Raw genomic sequence first — 25,086 nt, forward strand, 5'->3', positions numbered from 1 at the left:
GCTTTTTAACCATTAAGGAAAAGAATGAATGACTAATATGTTAGAATTGAGACATAAAATGTTCACAACACAAGCAAAGAGAAGCCGAATCATGTCATCATGTGACAGGTATAAGGTGAGCATAAAATAAATTATGAAATGCCTATGAAGATTGAAGACCAAACCTTACAAAGATGTGTTATTAATAACTCTCATCTAAAACCTTAGAAACAGCTTATCTATACAACCAACTCTACCACGGATCTGTGCAATGAATCATATCTTGGATTGACAACCTAAACATTTTCACACAGGAAAAACAATCGTTTTTGAGACATGAAATGGCTAGCCAGCGGTTAACCCTTTCCGCAGAAAAATTAGCCGACAGCACAAAGGGATCCCACAAGATACCAACTTTGTTCAATCTTGTGTTTCGCAGTTGATAACCTCATCTTCTTTCAGTCCAGTGGTCACATCAAAGAACTGCAATTTTTCGTTTTTTACTTGTGCTTATTTCCTTTAGCATTGGTCAAAATCAAGTGTTTCCTCGTCCATCGGTTTCTTGGCTCCTACTTCAGTTGATGCTCGAAGGAATGATATAAGGTCTCGGCTAAGAGACAGATAAAAACATTCTAGATGTGAAGTAAACCAAACTATTACGAAGTCTTAAACCATCTGCAGAGAAAATGCAAGACTGCTTACCTGTCGTGTACTCGTCATTAACCTGTTTGCAAGATCATTGTTAATTGATACAGGCAGTGGTGGCATCCGGCTTATGATACCAGGCATCTCCTTCATGCTGCAGCAATGATAAGTAAGAGTTCAGTAAATCTTGATTTCACAGAAGAAGTTGGAGGAAATATATCAGTAAGAGTAAGAGGGCCGGCTCAACAATACAAAAGGCCCTTGGCAAAATAATATTTTTTTAGACCCAAACTATTAATTAATCTAAATTTTGTTATTAAAATATTATTAAAACATATATAAAATTTATTAAATTTTTTATTTTATAAACAAATGTTTTTAGAGTATTATGCTTTATAATATGTATAAATATGAAAGTAAAAGTGTAAAAAGAAATTAGACCATTGTTGTTAACAAAAAAAAAAAATATATATATATATATATAGGCACTTTATACTATTAAAATTGCTTGATCTTAAATGGATCCACGGCGAGTGCACTGTTTGCTCTACCTCCTGATTCGGCCCTCATCAGTAGTAAAGATCCACATACTCATTCAGGATGGAACTGATGTTATTCCTTGCCAAGTAGGCTGATGTTATCTTGTGGCTGTATACAGAAAATATAATATCAGGATGGGAAAGGTTCATTGAGAAAGGACAGCCAAACAAAAGGTTGCACTGGATAAACACTTGCATGAGAAAATCTTTTTTAGTAAATTTTCCGCTCATGCCAATCTTTTTCTACCAGCTAGCATTTGGATTGATTCACCCACGTCGATTGCAAAAAAAAAAAAAAAATACAAATCAATCACCTTGGACACAGAAAAGTTTGAAGAAATTTGACTGAAAGCATGAGCATTCTGCCGTGGAAGTTCCAAGCTGCATCACTTGAACTTAAGAAACAGGAGTTTGGAAAGTATACATTATTTTACTGATTGAGCAAATCTACTTTTATTTTATTTTATTATAAAGTGAAATAGAGTTAAGTTGAAATATCTAATCTATTAATATAGGGTCCTATTTTCTTATCTATTTACAAATAGTCTAGGTTGGACCATTACATTTAACTAGTTTTCCTATTATTTCTTTTTATACCTTACTTAATTATTATTAAATACATACACTAACCTAAAATTAAGGAGCTAAATAACTAATCTATTATTTTTTTAAATAATGAAATAAATTTATGCTAACACTACTTTTAAGTAAATAACTAGATTTTGACCCGCGCTTTGAAAGCGCGGGATATTTAATAATAAAAATAATAATAAAAAAAAAATTAACAACGTTATAAATGTTTTGTATATTTGTAAGATTTTTTTTTCTATTTAAAATCAACGCTTTTAAAGTGAATCCAGGCCCAAATGTGAACCAGTAAATCCATATCTAATCCAATTTTCCGCTTTAATAAATATTCATTATTTTACAACCCTATAAAATTTGAAAAATGCTAGGTCCCGAAGCTAATAAGTTGAACCAATGGATGACCGATGTGTAACCCAATTTGATTTAATTTTTGACAGTATTTTGATTTAAACTGTTATTTTTAAATTTTAAAAGTTAATTACAATGTTTACATTAGATATTTAAGTACTTATTAGTTTTAATCTTATTGTATTTTTATTATGTCATAACTCCAACTTGTTATAAAATTGTTTAAGTGGTCTATTTATAATTTAAAAATATAAAGAAAATTGCTTTAAATTTTTACTATATTTTTAAACATGATTTTTATATTTTAATATTGATATATGTATTTATATATTAAAATGAAATAAAATATTGACTAATGGCTCACCCGCGATCAGCACAATAACCCAATGACCAAAAGGATATATGATTTATATACTAATTCTTTGTATTGATCATATCCCAAAAGTTCGTATAATTTATTAGTTGCTTCAATGAACATGGTATAATCGAAGATTGGGTAAATAGACACTTATATATTTAAGGTTAACTAATATAAATTTACTGTTTAAATTTAAGTGGTAAAGTTTTAGAGCGGGGTGGAGTTTAAGATTTTAATAAATAAATAAATATATATTTAAAATTCAAAATAAAAATTTTAAAATAGTTTAAAAGAATTTTTCAAATTTCAGAATAAAATTTATCTATTTATTTTAAATAGTATAAGGCTGTAGTTAATTTTAGACACAAGTTGGATCCAATTTTGTGATTCTATCTTAATAAGATTGATTTTGACACCCATTTCTAATTATAGAATTAACTTTTTTTTGTCAAAAGATTTAATTAAAAATTAAAATGTGTACATACTTTATATATTTAATTTTTTCAGTGTGGCGACATATAAATACAAAGGTGTATAAATATTGACTTATTTATTATTATATTTGTTATAATAATAACATGTATTTTCTGAAAGTGAGATTAATTTTTGAATTTTAAATAACTTATATATTTAAAATTTTAAAATTAGTGTTTTTTCCGCCAACCCAAAAATATGAAGACTTAAATTGTTGATTTTTTTATTTAACGAAATCTTTGGTTTGTCTAAAAAATATGTAACTGTTTTGTATTGTAATTCAGTTCATACTATAAGGCCATAATTTAAAGCTGGCCGATTGCCTATTTTGAGAGCAAATGTTTTGAAATATATTTTGTTTACTTATTGTTTGTTAAGATATTGTGTAGATAGTATTAATGCTAAAAGTCTCGCCGTACTAAAGAGATTCTAAATAATGTTGATTCGGCAATATGTTTGATATGAGATTTAGTATTCTGTTTTAAATAGTTTTTATAAAAAATTGATTATATGGTGTTATGAACATATACTGCGAGAATATTTGTTGAATAGTTAAACCAGATTTCTCTTTAGTTTTAAATTAGAAAGATTTCGCCTATATTCTACCAAATACTTCAGTAGATACCAAGTAGAATACTGAATATTTATACGACAAATTTTCTATATATCCTCTATCATATATGTCGTGGAGTTATTGAGAAGTGTTCTTGGATATCAATACAATATCATAGAAGTGCTATTGGTTAAAATGTTATTATATAGATATCAATATGTCGTGGAGTCTAGATATAATGTCATGATTAAATATACGTCAATTATTCCATATATATGTTTTCTCTATCAAACAACCTGCAGCTGTTAGTAGCACATATAACACTACCTGATTTGATCAGGATATTCAGCGTTTGAAACATGATAAAGTTTATACGAAGGTAATAAATCAGTCCTAGTTTTAGAACATATTATATACATGAGTTATTGGGTTCCGTTTACCAAACATATAACCGGCTATCAAAACAATTATAACAATATGAGGAGTGAGTCTTTTAGATGGTGATATATAAAAGAATACTGAATCATCTCATTGCAAGAACCAATACAACATTAGCATTGTAGAAGATGGAAACGCAGAGAAGCTTTTCGGAAGTGGCCAAAACGATTACGTTGGCTCTGATGTGTCCCATTTTGTCTCCCACAATGTATAAGCGATGAATTAGCCACTTGCTAACACAACCCAGAGAATAAAACAAAAGGACCAAATCATAAAAAGAATATTGGGGGAAAGTGAGTAATAATAAATGTAGACTTGACGGAAGGAGATACCTTTTGTTGTTGAAAATCTTCAGTACCCAAAGTGTTAGAAAAGTCATCGAGTGTGGACATTGCATAATCACAGCTTTGTTGATAAAGATCATAGACTGAAGCACCGCAATATGGAACAGGTGCTAGTAAATTGCATATCAACTAACAATACGTTTATCAACAAAAGAAAAAATTGTACATACAATAAAGTCCAAGTTTCAAAGCAAGAACAATTATATTTATAAGCTGGAAATACATAAGCAGAGAAAGAGAGTTATGGGGAATAAAAGGTGCAAAAGGACCCTCCACAGAAGTCTTTTCCTCAGGGTCAGATAAACAGGCAGAAGCACCAATGTGATGGAAGCTTTTTGAGGTTATCAAGACTCAAATATGATTAAACTGAGCCCAATCCCACAAATATAGACAAAAGGGTTAATGATTGGCTTCCCTTAAAAGATCTGAGTCAAATAACGTATCCATTCAGTACTAACGATTCATCAACATATCAATTTGGGAAGACAAAGAAACTATTGTCTGTAAAGACATTGCGGAAACATAAAAAGCTTAAAATTTGAGCTCTTTAAAGATGGGTGAAGAACCGTTCACTGAGAATAAAACAAAGTAATTGAAACGAAATCGGAATAAGTAAGAAACGAACCCAATACGCAAGAAGAAACCCAGTGACTGGAATCAAGAACAAAACCATAAAATGAAAGAAATTGGGATCTTAGCAAAATCAAGTGTTAGGGTTTCCAAAAAAAACTCAATTCGGGAAAAGAAGTATATACCTAGTCGTTGGCTTTCTTATTAACATCAATCTTCTCCTTCATCTTTGATTGATTTGCCTCCTCTCCTATCCTGAGAATCAGCAGTGACCATGACAACTTAGAACAAAAAAGCGAGTGCGGTTGTTCCTTCCGCATGCTTCACCATCTGTACAGCTTCTTACTAAACTCATCAAACTGAAACCCAAACAAAAACTAAAATCAACAACCCACACTCGCTTAGCGGATGAACACAAAAGAATCTCATCAAAGAAATAAAACTCACATATCTTGTTCGCGGAAGATCAGTGGATGACAGAATAGAAAAATCATCAAGCATATTGTTGCCAATCGTAGGAATGGAAGTCTTGAAACCATTTGTATCAAGCTTCATCTATATATTCTTCGACAACCCACTTGAAAGTGATATAAAATCAAACTAAATAGATGTCGTTTAGTATTATTAGGGATTTTGGGTAAGATGTTGTTCAGTATTATTAGGGATTTAGGGTATATTCGCTTGCTTTTAATGTATTACGAAAATAAAGAGAAGTACGAAAATACTGATTCTAATTAGAAAGCATAGGTTAAAAATATTCCAGTGGCATATAATTGTAAATACTTCAAAACTTCAAGGTGACCTCAAAAATGCTCTTCAGTTTTAATAGTATTGATCAATTATAATTAATTTATTAATAAAAATAATTATATATGCCTACTTATCCATATATACAAATGTACTTTAATTCAAATGAAAGAAACAAATTCTTTAAAACCCTCACCAAATACATAATAATATAATTTTTATAGATAAAAGTATTAAATTAAATATATATATATATATATATATGATCAAATAAATAGTAATAATCATTAATATTTAATGATATGCTGGAACATGTTAGTATTGATATTTTTTTGAGTATAGCTTCATGGGTTATTCCAACACATATAAATATTTATCAAATATAAAACTAATTGAACAAAATATACTTTAAGTTATGCATGAACGTTTAGGTACCCGTTGCGATATGGGTTGGGTATTTAGAACTTTGTTTCTAATTTATATCACATCATAGGTCTCATTCTAGTAAATTTGTAAGTATAAATCGGGTTCGGATATAACACATCAATTTTTCTTTTAAATTGTATCACATCTAAAATCTATAAAGTAATCATATATTGTTCTGATTCAAGTTATATGGGTTCGGTTTGGATATATTCGAAGTTAAATCCAAAATTGAAAAGAAATATATAAGAAATAAACTTATTTATATAGGATTGGATATTTCAGGTACTTAATGAAGATTTAAATACTTATTTTTATATAAATTTAAAAATAAATATAGAATTGAATATTTGAAGTACATATTTACGTTTTAAATATTTATATTTGCGATTATTTGGATTTTCGGATCGGTTTTTTGATATATTTTTTGGGTTCTTGGTTTTTCGGGTTGTCCGTTTGGGTTCGGTTAATAACACTTCGGGTTCAGATATGTGTGGTGTACCACACTACAAGATCTGTTTTGCGATTTCTTATATTTCGGACTGGGTACGGATCATGTTTTTTTGGTCTGAGTTCGGTACGGACTTTAAGTTATAGATTTTATGAACATACCTATTTTAAATAAAGAAAAAATATGATTCTATAATAAAAATTATTCCGCGTTTTAGGACAGGTGAAAATCTAGTTTTTATTTTAAAATCTAGTTTAAAGCAAAAAGCGAGTACAGTTGAAAACTAGTCCAAGGATAAAGAGCCTATTTCAACGTACTTATTGGTAGTGCTTTTTTTTTCTCATAAATTTTGCTGGTAGCTACAGCAAAACAATCAAAAGACACACGGCTTCTTTTAGAGTATCCTCATCATTACCAATTCATTCACCAACCCACTCCACTCCACCCACCTCTCCACTGAAAAGAAAATTCAAAACTCTCTACCAAAGAAAAAGAAAAGAGGTGTGCGAAGCGAAGCGAAATCAATGGCGGAAGCTAGGGGAGTGAAGAGAATGAAGCTAGGAAGGCAAGGGCTTGAGGTCTCGGCTCAAGGCCTCGGTTGCATGGGCCTCTCAACCTTGTACGGTGCTCCCAAGCCCGAAACTGACGCTATCACTCTTCTCCACCACGCAATTGATACCGGCGTTACTTTCCTAGATACCTCCGACATCTACGGTCCTCAGACCAACGAGCTACTTCTCGGAAAGGTTCGCTTCCCATATTCTTTAGAAAATGATGATGTTCATTGTTTGAACTCTCTGTCACTCTGTCAGGCTCTGAAGAATGGGTTTAGGGCAAAAGTAGAGCTTGCTACCAAATTTGGAATCATTTACGGAGAGGGGGAGAGAGAGATAAAGGGAGATCCTGCTTATGTCAGAGCTGCTTGTGAAGCAAGTCTGAAGCGCCTTGATGTGGATTGCATTGATCTTTATTATCAGCATCGCATCGATACTCGTGTCCCTATCGAAATCACTGTAAGCCAGTTTCACATCTTTGGCTTGGGTTTTGTTAGGACTAATAGATTTTTCTGGTGTGAAATTGATGCAAGAGAAAGTAGGTTGAATGGTCTATCAGTGAACTTTTAGGGTTCTAGAGACATTTTCTTGGATCGATCAAAGAGTTTATTGCTATAGCTTCTTTGTGATAAATGAACTTGATAGAATCTGGCAAGGAATAATCAAAAGCTCTCTTTTTAGTAATCAAAGTCTGAATACAATTTTATTGCATTGCCTATTTATAATAAATTCTTAAAAGAAATTACAAATAAAAAATAATTATCTAAATTAATTCCGAAAAATAAAATAAATAATAAGATATTTGGATATATTTCAAATATTTATTTGCATCAGAAATGATCTAATCTACAGCTTTCTCATCTATCATTTAGCGTTGCTTTTGTATCTCTAATTGGTTTGCGAACCTGGCACCTTTTGCTCAAGTTAAACAGTTTCTTTTATGTTTGTTAATTCTAAGATGGGAGAACTGAAGAAGCTAGTTGAAGAAGGTAAAATAAAGTATATTGGTTTGTCTGAAGCCTCTGCCTCAACTATCAGAAGAGCACATGCTGTTCACCCCATAACCGCGGTGGAGCTAGAGTGGTCTTTGTGGACTAGAGACGGGGAAGAAGATATAATCCCAACCTGCAGGTACCATCCTCTTTTCTTAGTGCATTAATATTCATCAAACCATGTAACGTCATCTTCACTTTCCTTTTCTTCAGGGAGCTTGGGATTGGGATTGTTGCTTACAGTCCTCTAGGAAGAGGCTTCTTCGCTGCTGGACCAAAACTTGTTGAGAAGCTGGACAATGATGACTTCAGAAAGGTAACTACTACTACTACTTTCTGCATTCAAAGTCTTGGCTGTATATTTATTTGCGTATACCTGTTTCTGGTTGCAGAGACTACCAAGATTCAAACAGGAAAACTTAGACCACAATAAGATTCTCTACGACAAGGTTTGTGCAATGTCTGAGAAGAAAGGGTGCACTCCTGCACAACTAGCCCTCGCATGGGTTCACCACCAGGGAGATGATGTTTGCCCCATCCCAGGAACCACTAAGATCGAAAACCTCAATCAGAACATTGGAGCTTTATCTGTGAAACTCACTCCAGATGAGATGACCGAGCTCGAGACCATCGTCCAGCTAGAGTCTGTGAAAGGAGAAAGATACGCTAACATGACGGCCACTTTCAAGAACTCCGACACTCCACCATTGTCTTCTTGGAAAACCGCATAAACACTGGAGCAGCCTTAAGTTCTGTGTCAGTCAGATGAAGGTAACTGATGTGTTGCGTCTTTCAGAGTGGATTATCAAACCCAAATGTCAGTGTGAATGTATTGTAAAATAAATAAATTATGTATAGCGTAGTTCCCCAAGTGAAAACTTCAAGCTACATTTCCAGACATTGTGAGCAAGCTCTATAGATAAACGTCTGTTCTATGCAAACGTTTACCGGCGGCACTTTTAAACCATTAAGGAAAAGAATGAATGACAAATACGTTTGAATTGAGATATAAATGGTCACAACACACGCAAAGAGAGAAGCCGAATAATGTGACACAACTAATCTAAGCTTAAATTATGAATGGGCTATGAAGATTGAAGACCAAACCTTACAAAGATGTGTTCTCATCTAAAACCTTGGAAACAGTTTGTCTATACAACGGATCTGTGCAATGAATTCATATCTTGAATTGACAACCTAAACATTTTCAAACCCGAAAAAAACAAAAAAAAATCAATTTTGAGACATGAAAGGGTTTCGGCGGTTTAACCCTTTCCGCAGAAAAATTAGCCGACAGCACAAAGGGAACCACAAGATCCAAACTTTGTTCAATATTGTGTCTCACAGAACAGTTGATAACCCCATCTTCTTTCAGTCCAGTTCACATCAAACAACTGCCACTTTTCGTTTCTTCTTGTGCTTATTTCCTTTAGCATTGGTCAAAATCAAGTGTTTCCTCCTCCATCAGTTTCATGGTTCCTGCTTCAGATGGATGCTCGAAGGAATTATATAAGATCTCGGCTGAGAGACAGATAAAAAAAAAACATTATACTTTTAACATCAAATGCGAAGTAACCAAACTATTTAAGGGTCTTATCCAAAAACCATCTGCAGAGTGAATGCAAGATTTTGCTTACCTGTCGTGTACTCGTCATTAGCCTGCTTGCAAGATCATTGTTAATTGAAACAGGCAGTGGTGGCATCCGGCTTATGATACCAGGCATCTCCTTCATGCTGCAGCAATGAATTAGCAAATCAAGCTTTTATAAAAAGACAAGGAGCAAGACATCAGATGAAATGTATCGTTAATGTTGTGCTAATGAATTCACATACTCATTCAGGATGGAACTGATGTTATTTCTTGCCAGATGAAATAGGCTGATGTTATCTTGTGGCTGTATACACAAAATAGAATATCAGTCATCGAGAAAGGACAACCAAACAAAAAGTTTCACTGGATAAACACTGCATGAGAAAATCTTTTTTAGTAAATTTTCCGCTCATGCCAATCTTTTTCTACCAGCTAGCATTTGGATCAGATTCACCCACGTACGATTGCAAAGACAAAAAAAATACAAATCAATCACCTTGGACACAGAAAGGTTTGAAGAAATTTGACTGAAAGCATGAGCATTCTGCCGTAGAAGCTCCATAACCGCATCACTTGAACCTAAGAAATCAAGAGTTTGGAAAATATGTGAAATGTAACAGCTGAGGAAATAACCTTCTTTTACAGTAAAATATCCTTTCAGGACAGAGAGAAGAGACTGTGACCCAACTAGCACTAACCTTCAAAAGGTATGCGTGCACTCTGGCACACATGGTTCATGACGTATGTAGAATTTTGGTGGGGTATGGTGGAGAACATGTTCAGTTTTGGGGGTAAATCCACAACCTTAATCAATTAAAAAAAAAAAACAGTTAGTTGCATGATGGGTTTCTCAAGGAGAACAACACTGTAGCCGTTTGAACAAAAAGTCATATGCAGCCAATAATCACTTTTACAGCAAAATATAAAATAGGCCATCTACCTTCTATGTTTACTTATTTACAGAAGAAGATATACTCTACGTTCAGTTAAGCAAACATACCTTTCTATAGCTAACCTTTGTGCTGGCACTGTGTTCTTCCCCTTTTCTCCGTTTTTGCTGTAAAAATGGATTCCATTCATAGCCAAAGCCATTGATTTATATAGTTAAAAATAAAATAATAGCAAACTATCAGTTGTTATAAATTTCTGTTAGAACGAGTCATAAACATATCTATTCATTTCTTCAGTCCAACTTCATAGAGGCTACATGTCAAACTTAATTTCAGAAACTTTAAAAACAGTTATGTAGAGAGTCTCTACATAACTGTTTTTAAAGTTTCTGAAATTAAGTTATGTAGAGAGTCTCTACTAGAGACAGTGCGGTTAAGCTGAGAAGGTAATAATCAGCACTACAACTTGTTTCTCTAATTTTTACTACACACCATACTGCAAGCAGTACAAATACTATCCTTGATTAAAGGTTACATATCAAAATCAGTTTCAGAAAGTTCGAAAAGATCTTGACATCATCTATAAAAGGATATTAGTTTCAAGATAACTACAGATATCAAATCAAACTTATCGTCTTAGGGTCAAATCAAGTTCCAACATGACTCAAGAGCTAACAGAAAGCCAGATCTATCGTCAGCAATACTTTTAATTTCTCTCCAAGCACACCTTAACCATATCTTTGGACAACCTTTTATGATATGGTAGGGCGTCTTGTCTTTTGATCAATTATAGTAAACGAACTTTAAGGCTACCTTAAAAAAATAACTTTTCATATAGGACTTTATCTTTAACAAAGTATTATCACCATATTGGTTACCTTATACTTTGCATGTGCTTAATATAAAAATATCTCTCGCTCGCACCACTATTTAGTCCAAACACGCATACCAAAAAGTATGCAAGCGACACAGTGAAACTTAATGACAAGGCGTTTCGAAGCTTACCGTCATCCATTTACACCTCATTGCTACATCTCGTACACTTTTATCTGGTAGAGTTGATGCGATCTTTACATATTTTGTAACTTGTGGTTCATCTTTAAATCTACAAAAAGCAAAAAACTCAGCCACCTTTCCAAGAAAACAGACATATCTACAAGAACCTGAACTGGCTTATTACAGTTCATGAGAGACGCAAAGGCAAGACCTTTTTCATTACATCTAAATCCTTAAATCATCAAACATAATTAAAGATATAATATTTCTCTACTTTTAACATTGTCTTAATAGCTAAGAGAAGAACAAAAGAACAAGACTTACTTTGCGAGACCTTTCTCTAATATATACTGCTCCTCAACAGACCACTCGACAGCCAAAGAAGGTTCATGTTTGAGTCCAGACGGAGAAGTTACAGTAAAATGGAACCCTGAGGAAGCAGTCATGCTCGAATTCGCCGGATATACTAAACCGGTGGTGCTGGTGCTCGGTACGCGGTAATTATCCATCGGAATCATTCCCGGTTAGCTGGTTACGCCCAAAGACATATTCGATTTAGGGTTTTAGCAATTCAAGAGCCAAAAATTGAGAATTGATTGAAACCAAGAGAAACCCACCTCGGATTTAGCTAAAAGGAAGATGATTATGCTTCGCCGGAGCTAAAATTGGCTTCGATGCAAAACCCTAAACCCCAACGATTGGTGCTTCAAATAGAGAGTGCGATCGAGAAGCAACAGGCTAGGAACCCCGAGAGATGGCAAAAGAGAGATAGAGAAGTGATTCGCGAAGAGCTTCAGCGAGATGCGTACTTCGAATTGGAGAAGCCAGCGAGGAGAGACAGAGAGGAGAGAGAGAGTAAAATGGTGGTTGTTGTTTGTTTTGGTTTATTCCTTTTTTTTTTTGTTCTGAGCAGAATCACTTTTATTCCATTGTGGTTTTGCTTTTGTTTTGTTCACTCTTTGAAGAGAGAGGTTTGGTTTGGTTTGGTTTGTTCGTGAATAATTATTATTTAATTTTTACGCAATTTGTGAATAACACAGTCACATACACTTTGGAACATTTTTATCCATTTTTTTACAACAACTAGGTATTTGAATAGTTTGAAATAACTTTCATTGAGATCTGGCATTTTGCCATTTTCTATACACCATAAGCCATTTGTTTTTAGGAAGAATTTGGTGTATATACATAAAAGAACATAAAATAAAGAATATAGCTAAACTACAATAATTACTATTTGATGGGATAATTTGGCACATTTTTAATTTTATTCTTCTTAGGAACGTGTGTCACGTACATTTAACATAATAAACATATTATACATAATATTATGTATATTAAGTAAATAGTATAGAAAAATACAAAAAAATATTTAAAAGTAGTATGCATTTGAAGAGGAGGAGGAGGAGCAGCAAGGGAAGAAGAGAAGAGAAAGAGGAGGAGGAGGTGGAGGGAGAAGGAGGGATGAGAAGTAAGAGCAAGGGCAGGAGAGAGGAAGAAGAAGAGGAGGAGGGAGGAAGAAGAAGAAGAGGAGGGAGGAGGTGGAAGGAGAACCGGAGAAGGAAGGAGGTAGAAGAGGAGGACGGAGTTCTAAAAAATTATACTGTTTACGTAAATAGAATAACATACTACTATAAATATTAGTAACATATTATTTTAAATACGTTTAATTAAATGTATTATTTTATTTTAATAAATAGTATAGTATATTTTTTGTCTGATATTGTTTAATAATCTGTTTTAAAAATTTTAAGTTATGCCATATGTAAAAAAAATATGTATATCTTTGGTAACATAATAATTTGGTTAAATTATATTTGCTTCAAAAGATATACATCAATAAAATTTGGAGGGGGAAAGAATAAAAAAGACAAAGGAAAAATGAAAATAAAAAAAAACAAAAGAAAAATAAAAACCAGTGGTTGAGATTGTTCAAAGGGTAAAACAAGTAATATTACATAAAATACACAAAATACTCTAGCCTAATTGTTGTTATGGACATACACTTTATTTCTTTTTTGTTATGTACATGTGCCCTAATTTCCCTTGTTTTTAAGTCATGTTTTAGTTATTAGTACATTTTCCTGAAAGAACATTAGACAATGACTTTTCTGCCCTCGTCCTTAGCTGGATCTAATTCCACCACTCTCTCCAGCTGTGAACCCAATTGTATTCTGTCGAAACCCAGTCTGTTTATTCGAGTAGAGAAGAAGAAGAAGATGATGATAGCTGTGATCGGATTGCTTCTGGGTTTTCTACTTTCAGCATTGTTCTCAATCCAAGCCAAGCGAAGAAGATCGAACGACCATCTAGAGAAGAAGCGATACGCCGATATCCTGTAGATTTAACGCCTAAAAGCTACAGCAAGAGCGAAGTCGCAGAGCATAACAAAAGAGACGATTGTTGGATCATAATCAAAGACAAAGTCTACGACGTTACTTCTTATGTGGAAGAGCATCCTGGTGGTGACGCCATTCTAGATCACGCTGGTGATGATTCTACTGATGGGTTTTTTGGACCGCAATCAAGGATTTCTACATCGGACAACTTCGCAAGTAAGAGAGGAAAAAAAACAAGAACATAACTTGAGATTTGTGTCGGGTTTCTTTGTCTGTTTGTCTTTAGTAGTTTCATTGTAATGCAAAGTTTCATCCTTGCTTGTTGTGTTGGGTTTAAGCTGAGAGTGAGCTTCTGACCTATGCTCTGTTTCAATTGTTCTAAATCTATCAGTTCTCGTACGTTAGTTTAGAGTGAAAGAGACTGTTTAGAAAGCTTATGTGATGACTTATCTGAGAGGAAACAAGTCTTTAGAAGTTCCATTGTAATGAAAAGACTCCTCTTTCCTGTTAATTTTCATGGTAAATCTCGAGTTTTTAACTTCAGGGTTTAAGCTGAGAGTGAGCTTTTGATCTATGCTCATGTTTAGAGTTGTAGAGACTGTTCAGGAAGCTTATGTGATGACACTATCTGAGAGGAAACAAGTCTAATATCCCTAAATCCAAAATCAGAAGCATGGATATCCCTTCACCAAACAAACTACCAACATTCTGTAGCTATATCCATGTAGCGGTCACGCTCCAGCTCACCAATCTCTATAGCATCTCGGTGTCCATGGAACTCTTCCACTAGTTGAGGGACTATGGCGTCCTCATCTAAAGCAGCTCCTCCTCCATGGCTTCCCTTTCTCGTGATGGATAGCCTCCCCTATAATGAAGATGGTCTACATCATCTCACCCCAACCTTGGGCTCAGCCTTATTCACCGATATCACCCTATCACCTAACTCCCTCCCGCGCATGTGCTTAATTGCATCATCAGCTCCTCGGTGATAACTGCATGTAATAAACGCAAAACCACATGGACGGCCAGTGTCTTCCCCCACCATGATCTACAATTACACAAGAGCAATATTACATGCACATGCATGTAGCTTTTCTGTGCTTGCATCACTTTGAATCAGATGTTACATAAGAGTTAAGAAACAAGCTGACATATTACATTCCTATCTCTTATATAGCATGTTGAAGAAGTGGCAAAACAGAAAAATTTCCAAGAAAAGAGAAGACAATAAGACTTGGAACATTCCTTACACGATACTAAACCTGGACTATGTACTTCTGATGCATACAAAGCTTCATAAAGGCATGGAAATATTATTTTTATAAGCTGGATATACACTTTCGACATGTACCCCCTTCTTATTTTTTTAATAAAAATATGGTTTCTACACTTCTATACGATTCCGCTTCCGCTTCCACTTCCACTTATCAGCTTCCGAATCCATATATCACAGTGACAAATACACCCTTAGGAATATTGGGACTGCAGTTACCCTAACAAAACACTCTCTAGTCTCTCCGTTTCATTTCAGTCCCCAACCTCTCAGCAAAAAATGACAAAGAGACGATTTGACAAGGTTGAGCATTTTGATAAAGACAGTGGATCAGACTCATCTTGCTTCTCTTCTGATTCTGATCCTGAGGAGGCAGAAGAATCCGAAGAGGAAGTTTCTGAGGAAGGAGATGAATCCCCAGGTTTGCTTGCTTTCTTATCTCTTTGTGTTACCCTCTACGATGAGAAATGTTTTCATAAGTTAGCAAAGGTAAATGACAACCTTGGCTTGAATTACTCTTATAGCTGATGTTGATGATGATGAACCACCGGAAGAGGAGGAAGAACACTATATTCTAGGCTGTATGATTAAATGCCAACCGGGTTACGAATGCAGATACTGTCCTTTCATCACTTGTCCGAATGAGAGGACCATGCGAGCACATGTCTCATCAAGGGTAAAGTTGTTTGCTTTTATCATTATATATATGCATAGGATTTGAAACGTGAGGTATTATAGTATATTAAACATGATGATGTCGCTCTCACTTCAGAGGCACACTCGTTTGGAGACCACCATCTCAGGTTTTCTTTTTTGACATTCGAGTAAAATGACTAATGAGTTCTTATGGTGAGTCTTAACCAAAAGTTCTTGCAATATCATAAAATGTAGGAGAAGCAGATAATAATAGGGAATAAAGGAAAGCTCGGAACTGATGACAACAAAGTGATGATGATCCAGAAATGCCGTCTCAGGTTTGGTTATCTGACAATTCAAGAAAATGCAAACAAGTGGTTTCTTTGACTTCTTCAGATGAGTCCTAACCAAATTCTTTAAATGTTTTGTATGGAACATCCAGGAGGGAGTAAAGTCATATGATTCACACCAGTTCAAGAACATTGAATCCAATTTTACTCTCCGGAGTTTACAATAACAGAGGACCATGAAGGAAGTTTTGATTGTACCTTCTCCATTGTTGAATACATTGACTCTAATCCTATCTTCAGACAAAATGTTGTTGTACATTCTCCGTACAAATCATCCTGTCACAAAGGGTAAAACAACTAGGGTTTATTGATCTTAACATACAAGAACGTAGCAAAACCGATCTAGAGGATAAAACAAAACAAAACAAAACATAATAATAATCTATAGATGAGTGCGTTACTTCTTTTTTTGGGCGGCAAAAGTGACTCGTTCCCGCTCATCTGCGACCGTTTAAGCTTTTCTAGTCCTTATTACAGTGTTAGTCTGAACCAAGACAAACTTTCCCAAAAAAAAGACAAACTTTCTCTCCCTCAGACACACATTCTTCAAAGTTTCAATGGCAACTGCGTACGAGCGCAAAAGACTAGAGAACATTAGCTGGAACGACGCAATGATGGCTTCTCTCAACGTCCACGCCAAAGCTTCTCTTCTCTCCGCCTCAACCAAACGCTCCCGAGACCACTCTAAATCACTCAAGAAGCAGCAGAAGAAGAAGGAATCCGAAGCCCCCATTGTAAAACGGCAGTCTCTACGCACCAGAGGCTTAACCCCAGATTCCGATGGCTTACCTCACGGTGTTTCAGTGTCTGAAGGTCTCCCTTTTCCCCAATACGTATCCCTTCGCGTGTTGGCTCCTCTGCCTTTAGATGATGGAGATGTCTCCCATTCTCAGTTCGTTGATACTCTTTCCGGTATTACCAGAAAGCCTAATGAAGAAACTGCAACTGTTACTGAGAATGAGGATGATGATAGTTTTGATCTTCGATCCTTGTGTTTAGAACCACATAATGTGAAATGCGTTGGGCCTGAGAGATTTCTGGTTGTAAAGTTCTTACCTTGTGAGGGTGTTAAGCTGGTTGCTGCAGGGGACAAGGAAGGGAACGTTGGGTTTTAGAATCTGGATTGTCAGAACGAGGAAGAGGATGGTGGTGTATCTCTCTTCAAGCCTCACACTTATTCAGTTACATCTCTTGTATTTCAACAAAACTCTTTCTCAAAGGTATAATAAAGTCTTTATCTTGAAACTTTGTTTCGGAGATAAAGAAGAAAAGTTGAGATCTTTTTGTCATGTCAGGTTATTACCAGCAGCTACGATGGTCTAATCAGGTTGATGGACGTTGAAAAAATGGTTTTTGATCTTGTTTATTCGCGGGACGAGTACGAGCCTATACACTCCCTCTTTCAGAGACCAAATGATGAGCAAAGCTTATACTTTGGTGCCAGAGAAGGGATGTTCAATGTATGGGATCTCCGAGCAGGGAAGTCAGTTTTCAACTGGGAGTTACATAAATACAGGATACACACTATTGACCTCAACCCACAGAACCCGCATCTCATGGCTACAAGCTCTCAAGATCGTACTGCTTGCCTTTGGGACTTAAGGACCATGGGAGCCAAGAAACCAAAAGCACTGGCGACTGTAGATCATGCCAAGGCTGTGTACTCTGCTTACTTCTCACCTTCTGGTCTCTCACTTGCAACTACAAGGTATCTTGTTTTGTTTCTCTCCTCAGCTTGTTTCAATACATCTCTGAGGGTTTTGTTTTTTCCTTGTAGCCGTGACAACTATATTGGTGTTCTAAATGGGGCTAACTTTGAGGATACTTCCATGATATATCACTGTAATAACACTATTCGTAAGATCTCCAGTTTCAGGTATGCTTCAGCATCTTGGAGTACTGATAATAAGTTATTTTTGGATCTCTTCAGCATCTTGTATTAACTTTTATTTGCCTTTGTTGCAGGGGGTATGGGGTTGGGATGATTCAAATATCTTTGTCGGCAATGTGGCGAAAGGAATTGGCGTCAGTCAGACAAAAGGAATTGATGTGATCTCTACAAAACTAAAGCGAACAGTGAAGAAGCTGCAGAGCCCTCTTGTGAAAGATGTTATAAGCAGACTCCATTGCCATCCTCTTAATGTTGGGATGCTTGCTGGTTCCACAGCTGGAGGACATGTCTATGTTTGGACCACTAAGTAGCATATACTTGAACCATTCTCAAATCACATTTTTGTAATCAGCATGAGGGTTTGTTTTGTTTTGTATTGGAGCATGTCTTGAAGGTTTCTTTGTGTTCTACAACAATCTTTTTTCATTGTCTTTTGGAAAAATCGCAAGTGTCTCTTTCATCTCAACTAGCTCTTCGTGAGACTTGGTCACATCTCGCTCTTCTTTTTTCTTCTCAAACTTTCTGTTCATCTCCTTGACTCCAGCTGGGATTGACTCCAAGAAGTTAGCAGTTACTAGCTTACTGCCATAAACCATGTTGTTAACTGAACTGGTGTTTAAGAAAATGTTTAAGATGTCTCCAGCTGCAATTTGTAAAACAGAGAAGCACACTGAAACGACAAAAAAAAGTAAAGAGATAATTGAGTTAACAAACATTTACTGAGATTCAAGTAGGGGTTATACACCAAAAACTTCAAACCACTGCATAAAAGTTGCAAAAACATAAGTAATATACGTAAACAGAAGAAAGCCACCGATACAGTTTAGAAATTTTGAAACCACAGAGGGCAAAAGATATTCTTATTTCTCTTGTTCTTCTAATAACGCAAAAACCCAAATGTAACTGGTCCCAAAGCAATAACATTTATTCCACAAATGCTATTAAATTAGAATGTCCATTCCGACAAAGTCCTGATAATGACATGGAGTAAGAACACCTCCAATAGAGGTTTTTTCCATTTGAGTTCTTAATATATGTGTTAGGTATATATATGTATTGTGTATATATTATATATTTATAAAAATAATTCTGGGGTCCACAATTTTTGTGGAACACCATAGATAAAGATTTTTAAAAGAAAGTTTTAAAAATCCTTAAGAACCCTTATTTATGGTATAATTAATTACACATACACAGTACAATATATATATATATATATATATATAACATATATTAAGAACTCCAATGGGGAGAGCCCCATTGGAGATGGTCTAAGGCCATCAATATTGCGGGATATTCATGGGGTTCTTAACAACCTTTATGGCTTGGGCTCCACCAATTAATTAAGAAACAAGTTATAAAAACCACCAAATAAAGATCAACTTTTGGTGGTTTCTTGGATTGTTTGCGGGTCCTACTGACACGTGACAGTTTGCGATTGGTTCCTTTTTTTAAATCAGATAAAATGAAAAAAAAAATTAAGAAACCCAAAAGGGGTTTGAAGGTTAATCATGCTCTAAGTACCTGAATAGACTTATGGTTTTTATCTCTTATATATTAAAGGAGAATCATTGTAATAAATACATTCACACTAAACTAGACACATGTCACATGTAGAAGCATTGTAATAAATGCGTTCACACTAAAATGAACACATGTCACATGTAGAGAGCTTCTCAGCTAAACTCTACATAAATATGTTCACACTATGTATTTTACGTTTTTCTAATATAAAACTCAATGCATGGTTTTTCTTTACGTTATTTTTACTGTTTACGAATAGAGCTAGACAAATTATTCATAAATTTTGATTCGATTCGTTATCCGTTTTGATTTGAACCGAAAAATCCGAATATCTGTTACTCTACGAAGCAAATCAAATACTAAAATGCAATATCCGTAAAAAAAAAGCAAATCAAAAAATCAATATTTATAGGAACGATATCCGATTTGATCCGTTATATGCATATATATATATATACATATATTTAAAGAATTATATATACGTTGTATATTATAGTTTATATAAATTTTACAATATTTTTGTTTTTAAATAATTTCATCTTAAGAATTTTATTTTTCATGTATTATTTTGAAAAAAATGTTATTTGATATTAATTAACAGTATCTTTATATATTTATCAACCATCTTTATATACCTTTACATACACATACATGTGCACATTGACGTGAGCACATTATAACTAAGTATTTACCACAACTGAAATATCTAATTTTTTGGGAACTTAAAATATTTTTTTTTCTTAATGCTTCTTTCACTATCGACCAAATTGTAGTAAAATGATTTGTTTTAATAATTTTTTTTCTTTTTTAATTATTATCCATTTAGAAACTATAATATGAAACCATTGGTTCGACATCACGATTATCTAAGATTCATAACATGAAAATAAACAAATAATAGGAATTTTTGATTATCACAGGAAAAAAAACAAAAACATCAAACATTTTAACTGAGCAAACCAAATAAATATTGATTTAAAATGATAGTTATATTTTAGGAGATTAAAAACCAAAAAATAACCTAAAACCGAACCGATATCCAGATTAAACAGATTAATATCTCCTTATTAAAAAATAACGAAACTAATAATCACATTCCGCGCAAGGCGCATGTTATTACCTAGTAAAAATGTAAAGGGAACAAGTGATTTTTTTTTGAATATCCAAAGATTTCCAACAAGATAAAAAGATTTTTGTGAAACATCCTAGTGAGTTGTGATATATCTAGAATGCTTTAAGAGAAGTGGTTTAGTTACATGTGTTAATAAAATGCACTTTATTTTCAGTGAAATATCTTTAAAAAAATCCAGAGTTAAATATATTTGAACTAGAATATTAGAAGGAATATAAAAAATAACGCGACCACGCAAGTCACGATTTTAAATTGTTGAAAAAATTAGTGGCTAAAATTAAATTTTGTCGCATGTCGCGGATACATTCATCAACAAAATAAACAGCACATAAACACACGTCGCAAGTTACTGTCACATGTTGCAAGTTACAGTCTGAATGTCAAAGTTTCAGGATCTGCAACAAGAAAACATACAACATTTTGATTGCATGTCACAGATTGTTCTTTCATGGGTTCAATTCACCTTGACCACATAGCAGTGCTATATTAATGGATTAGTTGTGTACCCGGATGCAATGCCTTGTGGAATTAGTTTTTAGACCTAGAAAATCTCCCTGTTATTAAGAAATGTAGATATCTATCGTATTCTATTGAATTTTCCTTTTTTTAATAGTTTGCATCTGTTGTCAAGTTTTTGGCTGGATCCGGACATCTTTCAAACCAAGAACAAGAAATGATATATAGAAATAGAAACCGATTATGGGACAGAAGGGCTGAACAGTAATTTTCCAGCCAACTCACGGGAACGTTAATGGAACATAAAACACAAATATTAATTAAAAACAATCACAAATAAAACACAAATATTAATTAAAAACAATCACAAGCATGTCTTCGCAGAAAGACGGCATACATATAAGTAGGAGAAGACATCTTTTAATATTGTAAAGCCATACGAAAAACACAAAAGACAATTGAATGAATCAGAGGAATGATAGCCACATGAAAACAAAAACAAAAACTGTTAGACCAAAAAAGAAAAAACAAAAACTGTACAGATTTATTATTGTGTCTCATATTTTTTATTTGTATTTATAGTTCGATGTTTCAGAATGAAACTAACTGATGAACTAAATATTATTCCCTCTATTTCATGTTATAATTAGTTTTAGCAAAATAAGTTTCGCTTCACAAATATAAGTGGTTTTAATATTTCAATGTAACTTTTGTATTTATGGATATTGTGTGACCAATTAAATTATGTAGACTTTTTCTAATTGGTTGAAATTATATATTAAATGATACTTTTAACAAATTTCCATTTTTTAATATTGGAACTTTTAACTAAAATTACCTATAATTTTTTTTAAACATGTAATTTACATATGATTTAAAACAGAGGGATTTAGTAATTATTTTGTTATAAAGACTCCAGCTTTATAAGAGCCTTAAGTTTTGACAATTGAACACATCCCAACAAATTTAATGCATGTTAAAATAAAAACTACAAAATGTCTTGTAATTTAAATATCCCAACAAATTTAATATATCTTAAAATGCAAATTTCAAATAAAAATATGTCAAATAAAGTTTCCGTTAAAATATGTATGAATCTGCGCTTAGTTTAGATTCTAAGAATATATATATATATATATATCTATATATATAAAATATTGTTTGTCTCTCTCCTGTGCCTCCACGTCGGATCCAGCCTGGAAATTCGTCTCCTGTACGCGCGCCACGTGTCCACCCTCTTAACCTGTTTCGTCGTGTTTTGTTTTCATTGAATGGGCTTCTCATTCACATTATATGTGTTTGGTATTTCGTTATTATGTTTCATGGAAAACAAGAGCCCAGCCCAAGTATAAGATAAACAACATATTTTTCCAACAATTAGGGCTCATCGTCTTCCTCCATCTGATTTCTCACTTTCATCCACTAAACCACCACCACCATAAACTTCTTCCCAATGAAACTCCTCAGCAGCTACTCCACGATCTTCTACTTGGAGTGAATCCCAACAAAGAGGTATAGTCACATTCACATCATCATCATCATCATCATCATCATTAACATCATCATCATCATTCAAATCAATCCCCCACACCTCCCTCTCATTCTCATGATCATCATCATCATCAGATCCAGATTCGATTGTAATCAACCGAATCTCACTTCCCATCGATGTGATACCGTGAACCTCAAGATCATCGTCATCAGGTTCATCAAAATCATTGAGGTTGTTAACATCATCAACATCACTATCTATATTCTCAATAAAAACGGTTCCACATCCCAATCCTAATTCAACAACCATGTCGCAGTTTCCTACTATCACATCAGGAGACTCCGTACCTTCGTTATCATCGTCGCGAGGAAGAGTTACCTGAGACTGCTCAACACGCTGGTGTGACGGATCCATGACAAGGCTTACGCCTGTAGAGGGAGATCAGCAGAAGCTATAACTGAATCGGAGATCGATTCGTCGCCGGAAACAACGGCGGCGGAAGAGGTAATCGGCTGTGCGATGATTTGAATCGGATAATGTCTCCTGCGTGGACGTCTAATCATTTGTTTTTAGAAGAAAACAGAAATTGGAATGCTTTTGTATTTTGACAGTATTTATAGTTTTTTGGGTTTTGCAAGTTTATACAAATCATCATTGGTTGTGGTGTATAGCAGGTACATGCAGCTGCGTATTCACAGAATGATAGTCCCACTAAAGAGATGATTCGTTGTCAGAGATGGTGGATCCACTTAAAAGACTTGAAAGCTCTGGCTTGTGGTAGTGACCATGAGATATGTTGGATTTAGTGAAAACGAATAAAGAAAAAAGTTAACAAGAAGAAGAAGGAGAAGAAACAAGAGAGTTTGATGAACTAATCAGGAGAACCCCGCACTAAGAGAAGAAAGAGAGCTCCGAATCAGCAGTAAACCATAAGTATATGAGATCAAACGATGAGAACAAGAACCTATCACTAGCTCCTCCTTCCGGGTTAGGAAACCCACCGAAGTTGACTAAGGAGATAGAGCAAGAAGCTGCAAATTGGTTCATGAGGTTTATGGAAAAGGCTCTCGAGAAGAGAATAAAGAAGTTTAAAGGCACGGGTGATGAAGATGTTAACAAAGATCCACAGTCCCTGATTTTCCAAGTTGTAAATTGGGTGGAAGCAGAACAGTCTTGCTGATAGCACGAGATGACAGGTACATCCAAAAGCATCACAAGTCTTTAGAAAGCTCATAATCAAAATGAAGAATTTAAACATGATTCTTTAATATTGTTCCCATTTCTACTCCAAAGGTTTCTTCGTTTCCACTTAGTATCGATAAATTTATTCATGGAATCTATTGTTGTTAATCAAGTTTACAATAAAGTGGTCATTCTCAAATGTCCTAGATGGTCATAACTCATATCAGTAAGAAGAAGAAGAAAAAGACAAATAACAAATGTTGTACAAATTACATATGTAGGTTCGTGTAAATGTAATGAAGGTCAATTTATCATCATCATGAGTGCGAATCCTTGATCAACCACAGTCGAGAAATAAGTATAAGTCACTTGATGGCAGTATCAACAAGCTTGACTTGCAAGTAATTGAATTTTGTTTTGTTTTACCGAACCTAGATTTGCAAAAAAAAAAAAGGACGAATATGTTGGATTTAAAGAAAAATTTGTATAAATACATACATAACTCCATTACAGGATGACTAAAATAAAATAAGGAGTGAGTCTGACATAACTTTTTCATTTTTTAGTCGCGAATTCGAACTTTAAAAAATTAAATTTGAAAATGATTAAACTACAGCCAATGATTAATACATAATCAGAAATACATAAAATAAAAACTAACAAGATATAACAAATATAATTACAAAATTATTGAAATACATAAAATAATCCATAATACATAATTTCAAGAATAAATATGGAAAATTCATAACAACAACAAATAGAAGTACATAGGTTTTTAAAATATATATGTTTTAAATGAAACAATACGTCACATAACACATAAATATAATAGTAATTTTTTTAGAAAAACACAAAGTAACTAATTAGTACACACATAATATTGCTAGGTGAAAAAAACCCCCGCAACTTCAGATAGAAAGTTATATGAATAGATATATAGATATTTATACAATTCATTGATATATGATAGTTTCAAAAATCTCAAATATATAATTTCCAAAAAATAATTAAACACTAAACACTGATTACATTTAAGGATACTATAGTTATGTAGTTCTCGGATTACATTGCCAAAAGTTAACAATCTTATTAACATATTATTCACAGCTATATGTTTCTAATCAATGTTTCCAGTTATGTTTATTTCATCCCATATTCAGATATAAATAAATATATATTAATATAATACTTATTAAGGGTTCCAAGGAAACAATTAAAATTACATTATTTTCATCCGTAAAGACACAACAAAAAAGCAAAACCATCAAAAAATATTACTCGCTTAAATTTCAAAGTTCCATAATCTTAAATTTCATGTATCTACTAAT

General features: G+C 33.9%; 6 protein-coding genes and 1 long non-coding RNA gene across 9 annotated transcripts; 4 read left to right on the forward strand and 3 right to left on the reverse strand.

Moving 5' to 3' along the window:
* Positions 1 to 147: 147 nt before the first annotated feature.
* Positions 148 to 6,614, reverse strand: LOC117128276. Its single transcript, XR_004451545.1, has 2 exons — positions 682 to 6,614; positions 148 to 611 (listed from the first exon to the last, which is right to left on the reverse strand). It is a non-coding gene; the product is annotated as an uncharacterized LOC117128276 (long non-coding RNA).
* Positions 6,615 to 6,857: 243 nt separating this feature from the next.
* Positions 6,858 to 8,944, forward strand: LOC103838498 (probable aldo-keto reductase 4). Its single transcript, XM_009114947.3, has 5 exons — positions 6,858 to 7,203; positions 7,270 to 7,470; positions 7,970 to 8,142; positions 8,217 to 8,319; positions 8,396 to 8,944. Exons 1-5 carry the CDS (start codon positions 6,982 to 6,984, stop codon positions 8,732 to 8,734), a joined length of 1,038 nt encoding a protein of 345 aa, XP_009113195.2. The 5' UTR covers positions 6,858 to 6,981; the 3' UTR covers positions 8,735 to 8,944.
* Positions 8,945 to 9,072: 128 nt separating this feature from the next.
* Positions 9,073 to 12,428, reverse strand: LOC103838499. 3 transcript variants are annotated; one of them, XM_018654831.1, is made up of 9 exons: positions 12,098 to 12,428; positions 11,805 to 12,008; positions 11,490 to 11,589; positions 10,595 to 10,651; positions 10,293 to 10,398; positions 10,091 to 10,173; positions 9,837 to 9,898; positions 9,641 to 9,737; positions 9,073 to 9,482 (listed from the first exon to the last, which is right to left on the reverse strand). In XM_018654831.1, exons 2-9 carry the CDS (start codon positions 11,996 to 11,998, stop codon positions 9,474 to 9,476), a joined length of 708 nt encoding a protein of 235 aa, XP_018510347.1. In that variant the 5' UTR covers positions 11,999 to 12,008; positions 12,098 to 12,428; the 3' UTR covers positions 9,073 to 9,473. The 3 variants fall into 3 exon arrangements, 2 of the variants coding, with proteins under 2 accessions (XP_018510347.1, XP_009113196.1); XM_009114948.3 differs by having other exon boundaries at positions 9,078 to 9,524; XR_004451544.1 differs by lacking the exon at positions 9,073 to 9,482 and adding an exon at positions 10,014 to 10,048 and having other exon boundaries at positions 9,837 to 9,963.
* Positions 12,429 to 13,097: 669 nt separating this feature from the next.
* LOC103838551 (DNA damage-binding protein CMR1-like) lies at positions 13,098 to 18,861 on the forward strand. Its single transcript, XM_033280371.1, is given in 2 exon segments — positions 13,098 to 17,298; positions 17,374 to 18,861. Coding segments are annotated over 2 exon segments (1,311 nt in total). The 5' UTR covers positions 13,098 to 16,635; the 3' UTR covers positions 18,022 to 18,861.
* On the forward strand, positions 13,583 to 14,389 carry LOC103838548 (cytochrome B5-like protein). The gene is made up of 3 exons (XM_033278284.1): positions 13,583 to 13,599; positions 13,686 to 14,035; positions 14,364 to 14,389. The coding sequence occupies exons 1-3, from the start codon at positions 13,583 to 13,585 to the stop codon at positions 14,387 to 14,389; spliced, it is 393 nt and encodes a 130-aa protein (XP_033134175.1).
* LOC103838550 lies at positions 15,372 to 16,180 on the forward strand. Its single transcript, XM_009114995.2, has 4 exons — positions 15,372 to 15,513; positions 15,617 to 15,768; positions 15,984 to 16,066; positions 16,171 to 16,180. The coding sequence occupies exons 1-4, from the start codon at positions 15,372 to 15,374 to the stop codon at positions 16,178 to 16,180; spliced, it is 387 nt and encodes a 128-aa protein (XP_009113243.2).
* A 1,676-nt stretch (positions 18,862 to 20,537) lies between the features above and the next one.
* On the reverse strand, positions 20,538 to 23,001 carry LOC103838502 (pheromone-processing carboxypeptidase KEX1-like). Its single transcript, XM_033280459.1, has one exon. It carries the CDS (start codon positions 22,985 to 22,987, stop codon positions 22,466 to 22,468), a length of 522 nt encoding a protein of 173 aa, XP_033136350.1. The 5' UTR covers positions 22,988 to 23,001; the 3' UTR covers positions 20,538 to 22,465.
* Positions 23,002 to 25,086: the final 2,085 nt, after the last annotated feature.

This window comes from Brassica rapa, chromosome A09, assembly GCF_000309985.2.
Source record: "Brassica rapa cultivar Chiifu-401-42 chromosome A09, CAAS_Brap_v3.01, whole genome shotgun sequence".
Classification (NCBI taxonomy): Eukaryota; Viridiplantae; Streptophyta; class Magnoliopsida; order Brassicales; family Brassicaceae; genus Brassica; species Brassica rapa.

Coding starts and splice junctions, on each gene's coding strand:
- LOC103838498 (XM_009114947.3), top strand. CDS start 6,982: ATGGCGGAAGCTAGGGGAGTGAAGAGAATGAAGCTAGGAAGGCAAGGG. Junction 7,471..7,969: donor GTGTCCCTATCGAAATCACT/GTAAGCCAGTTT, acceptor GTTAATTCTAAG/ATGGGAGAACTGAAGAAGCT. Junction 8,143..8,216: donor GATATAATCCCAACCTGCAG/GTACCATCCTCT, acceptor CCTTTTCTTCAG/GGAGCTTGGGATTGGGATTG.
- LOC103838502 (XM_033280459.1), bottom strand. CDS start 22,987: ATGGATCCGTCACACCAGCGTGTTGAGCAGTCTCAGGTAACTCTTCCT.
- LOC103838499 (XM_009114948.3), bottom strand. CDS start 11,998: ATGATTCCGATGGATAATTACCGCGTACCGAGCACCAGCACCACCGGT. Junction 10,652..11,489: donor TGAGGTGTAAATGGATGACG/GTAAGCTTCGAA, acceptor CCATTTTTACAG/CAAAAACGGAGAAAAGGGGA. Junction 10,399..10,594: donor CAAAGGTTAGCTATAGAAAG/GTATGTTTGCTT, acceptor TAATTGATTAAG/GTTGTGGATTTACCCCCAAA.
- LOC103838548 (XM_033278284.1), top strand. Junction 14,036..14,363: donor TACATCGGACAACTTCGCAA/GTAAGAGAGGAA, acceptor TTTTAACTTCAG/GGTTTAAGCTGAGAGTGAGC.
- LOC103838550 (XM_009114995.2), top strand. CDS start 15,372: ATGACAAAGAGACGATTTGACAAGGTTGAGCATTTTGATAAAGACAGT. Junction 15,514..15,616: donor GGAAGGAGATGAATCCCCAG/GTTTGCTTGCTT, acceptor TTACTCTTATAG/CTGATGTTGATGATGATGAA. Junction 15,769..15,983: donor GAGCACATGTCTCATCAAGG/GTAAAGTTGTTT, acceptor CATAAAATGTAG/GAGAAGCAGATAATAATAGG.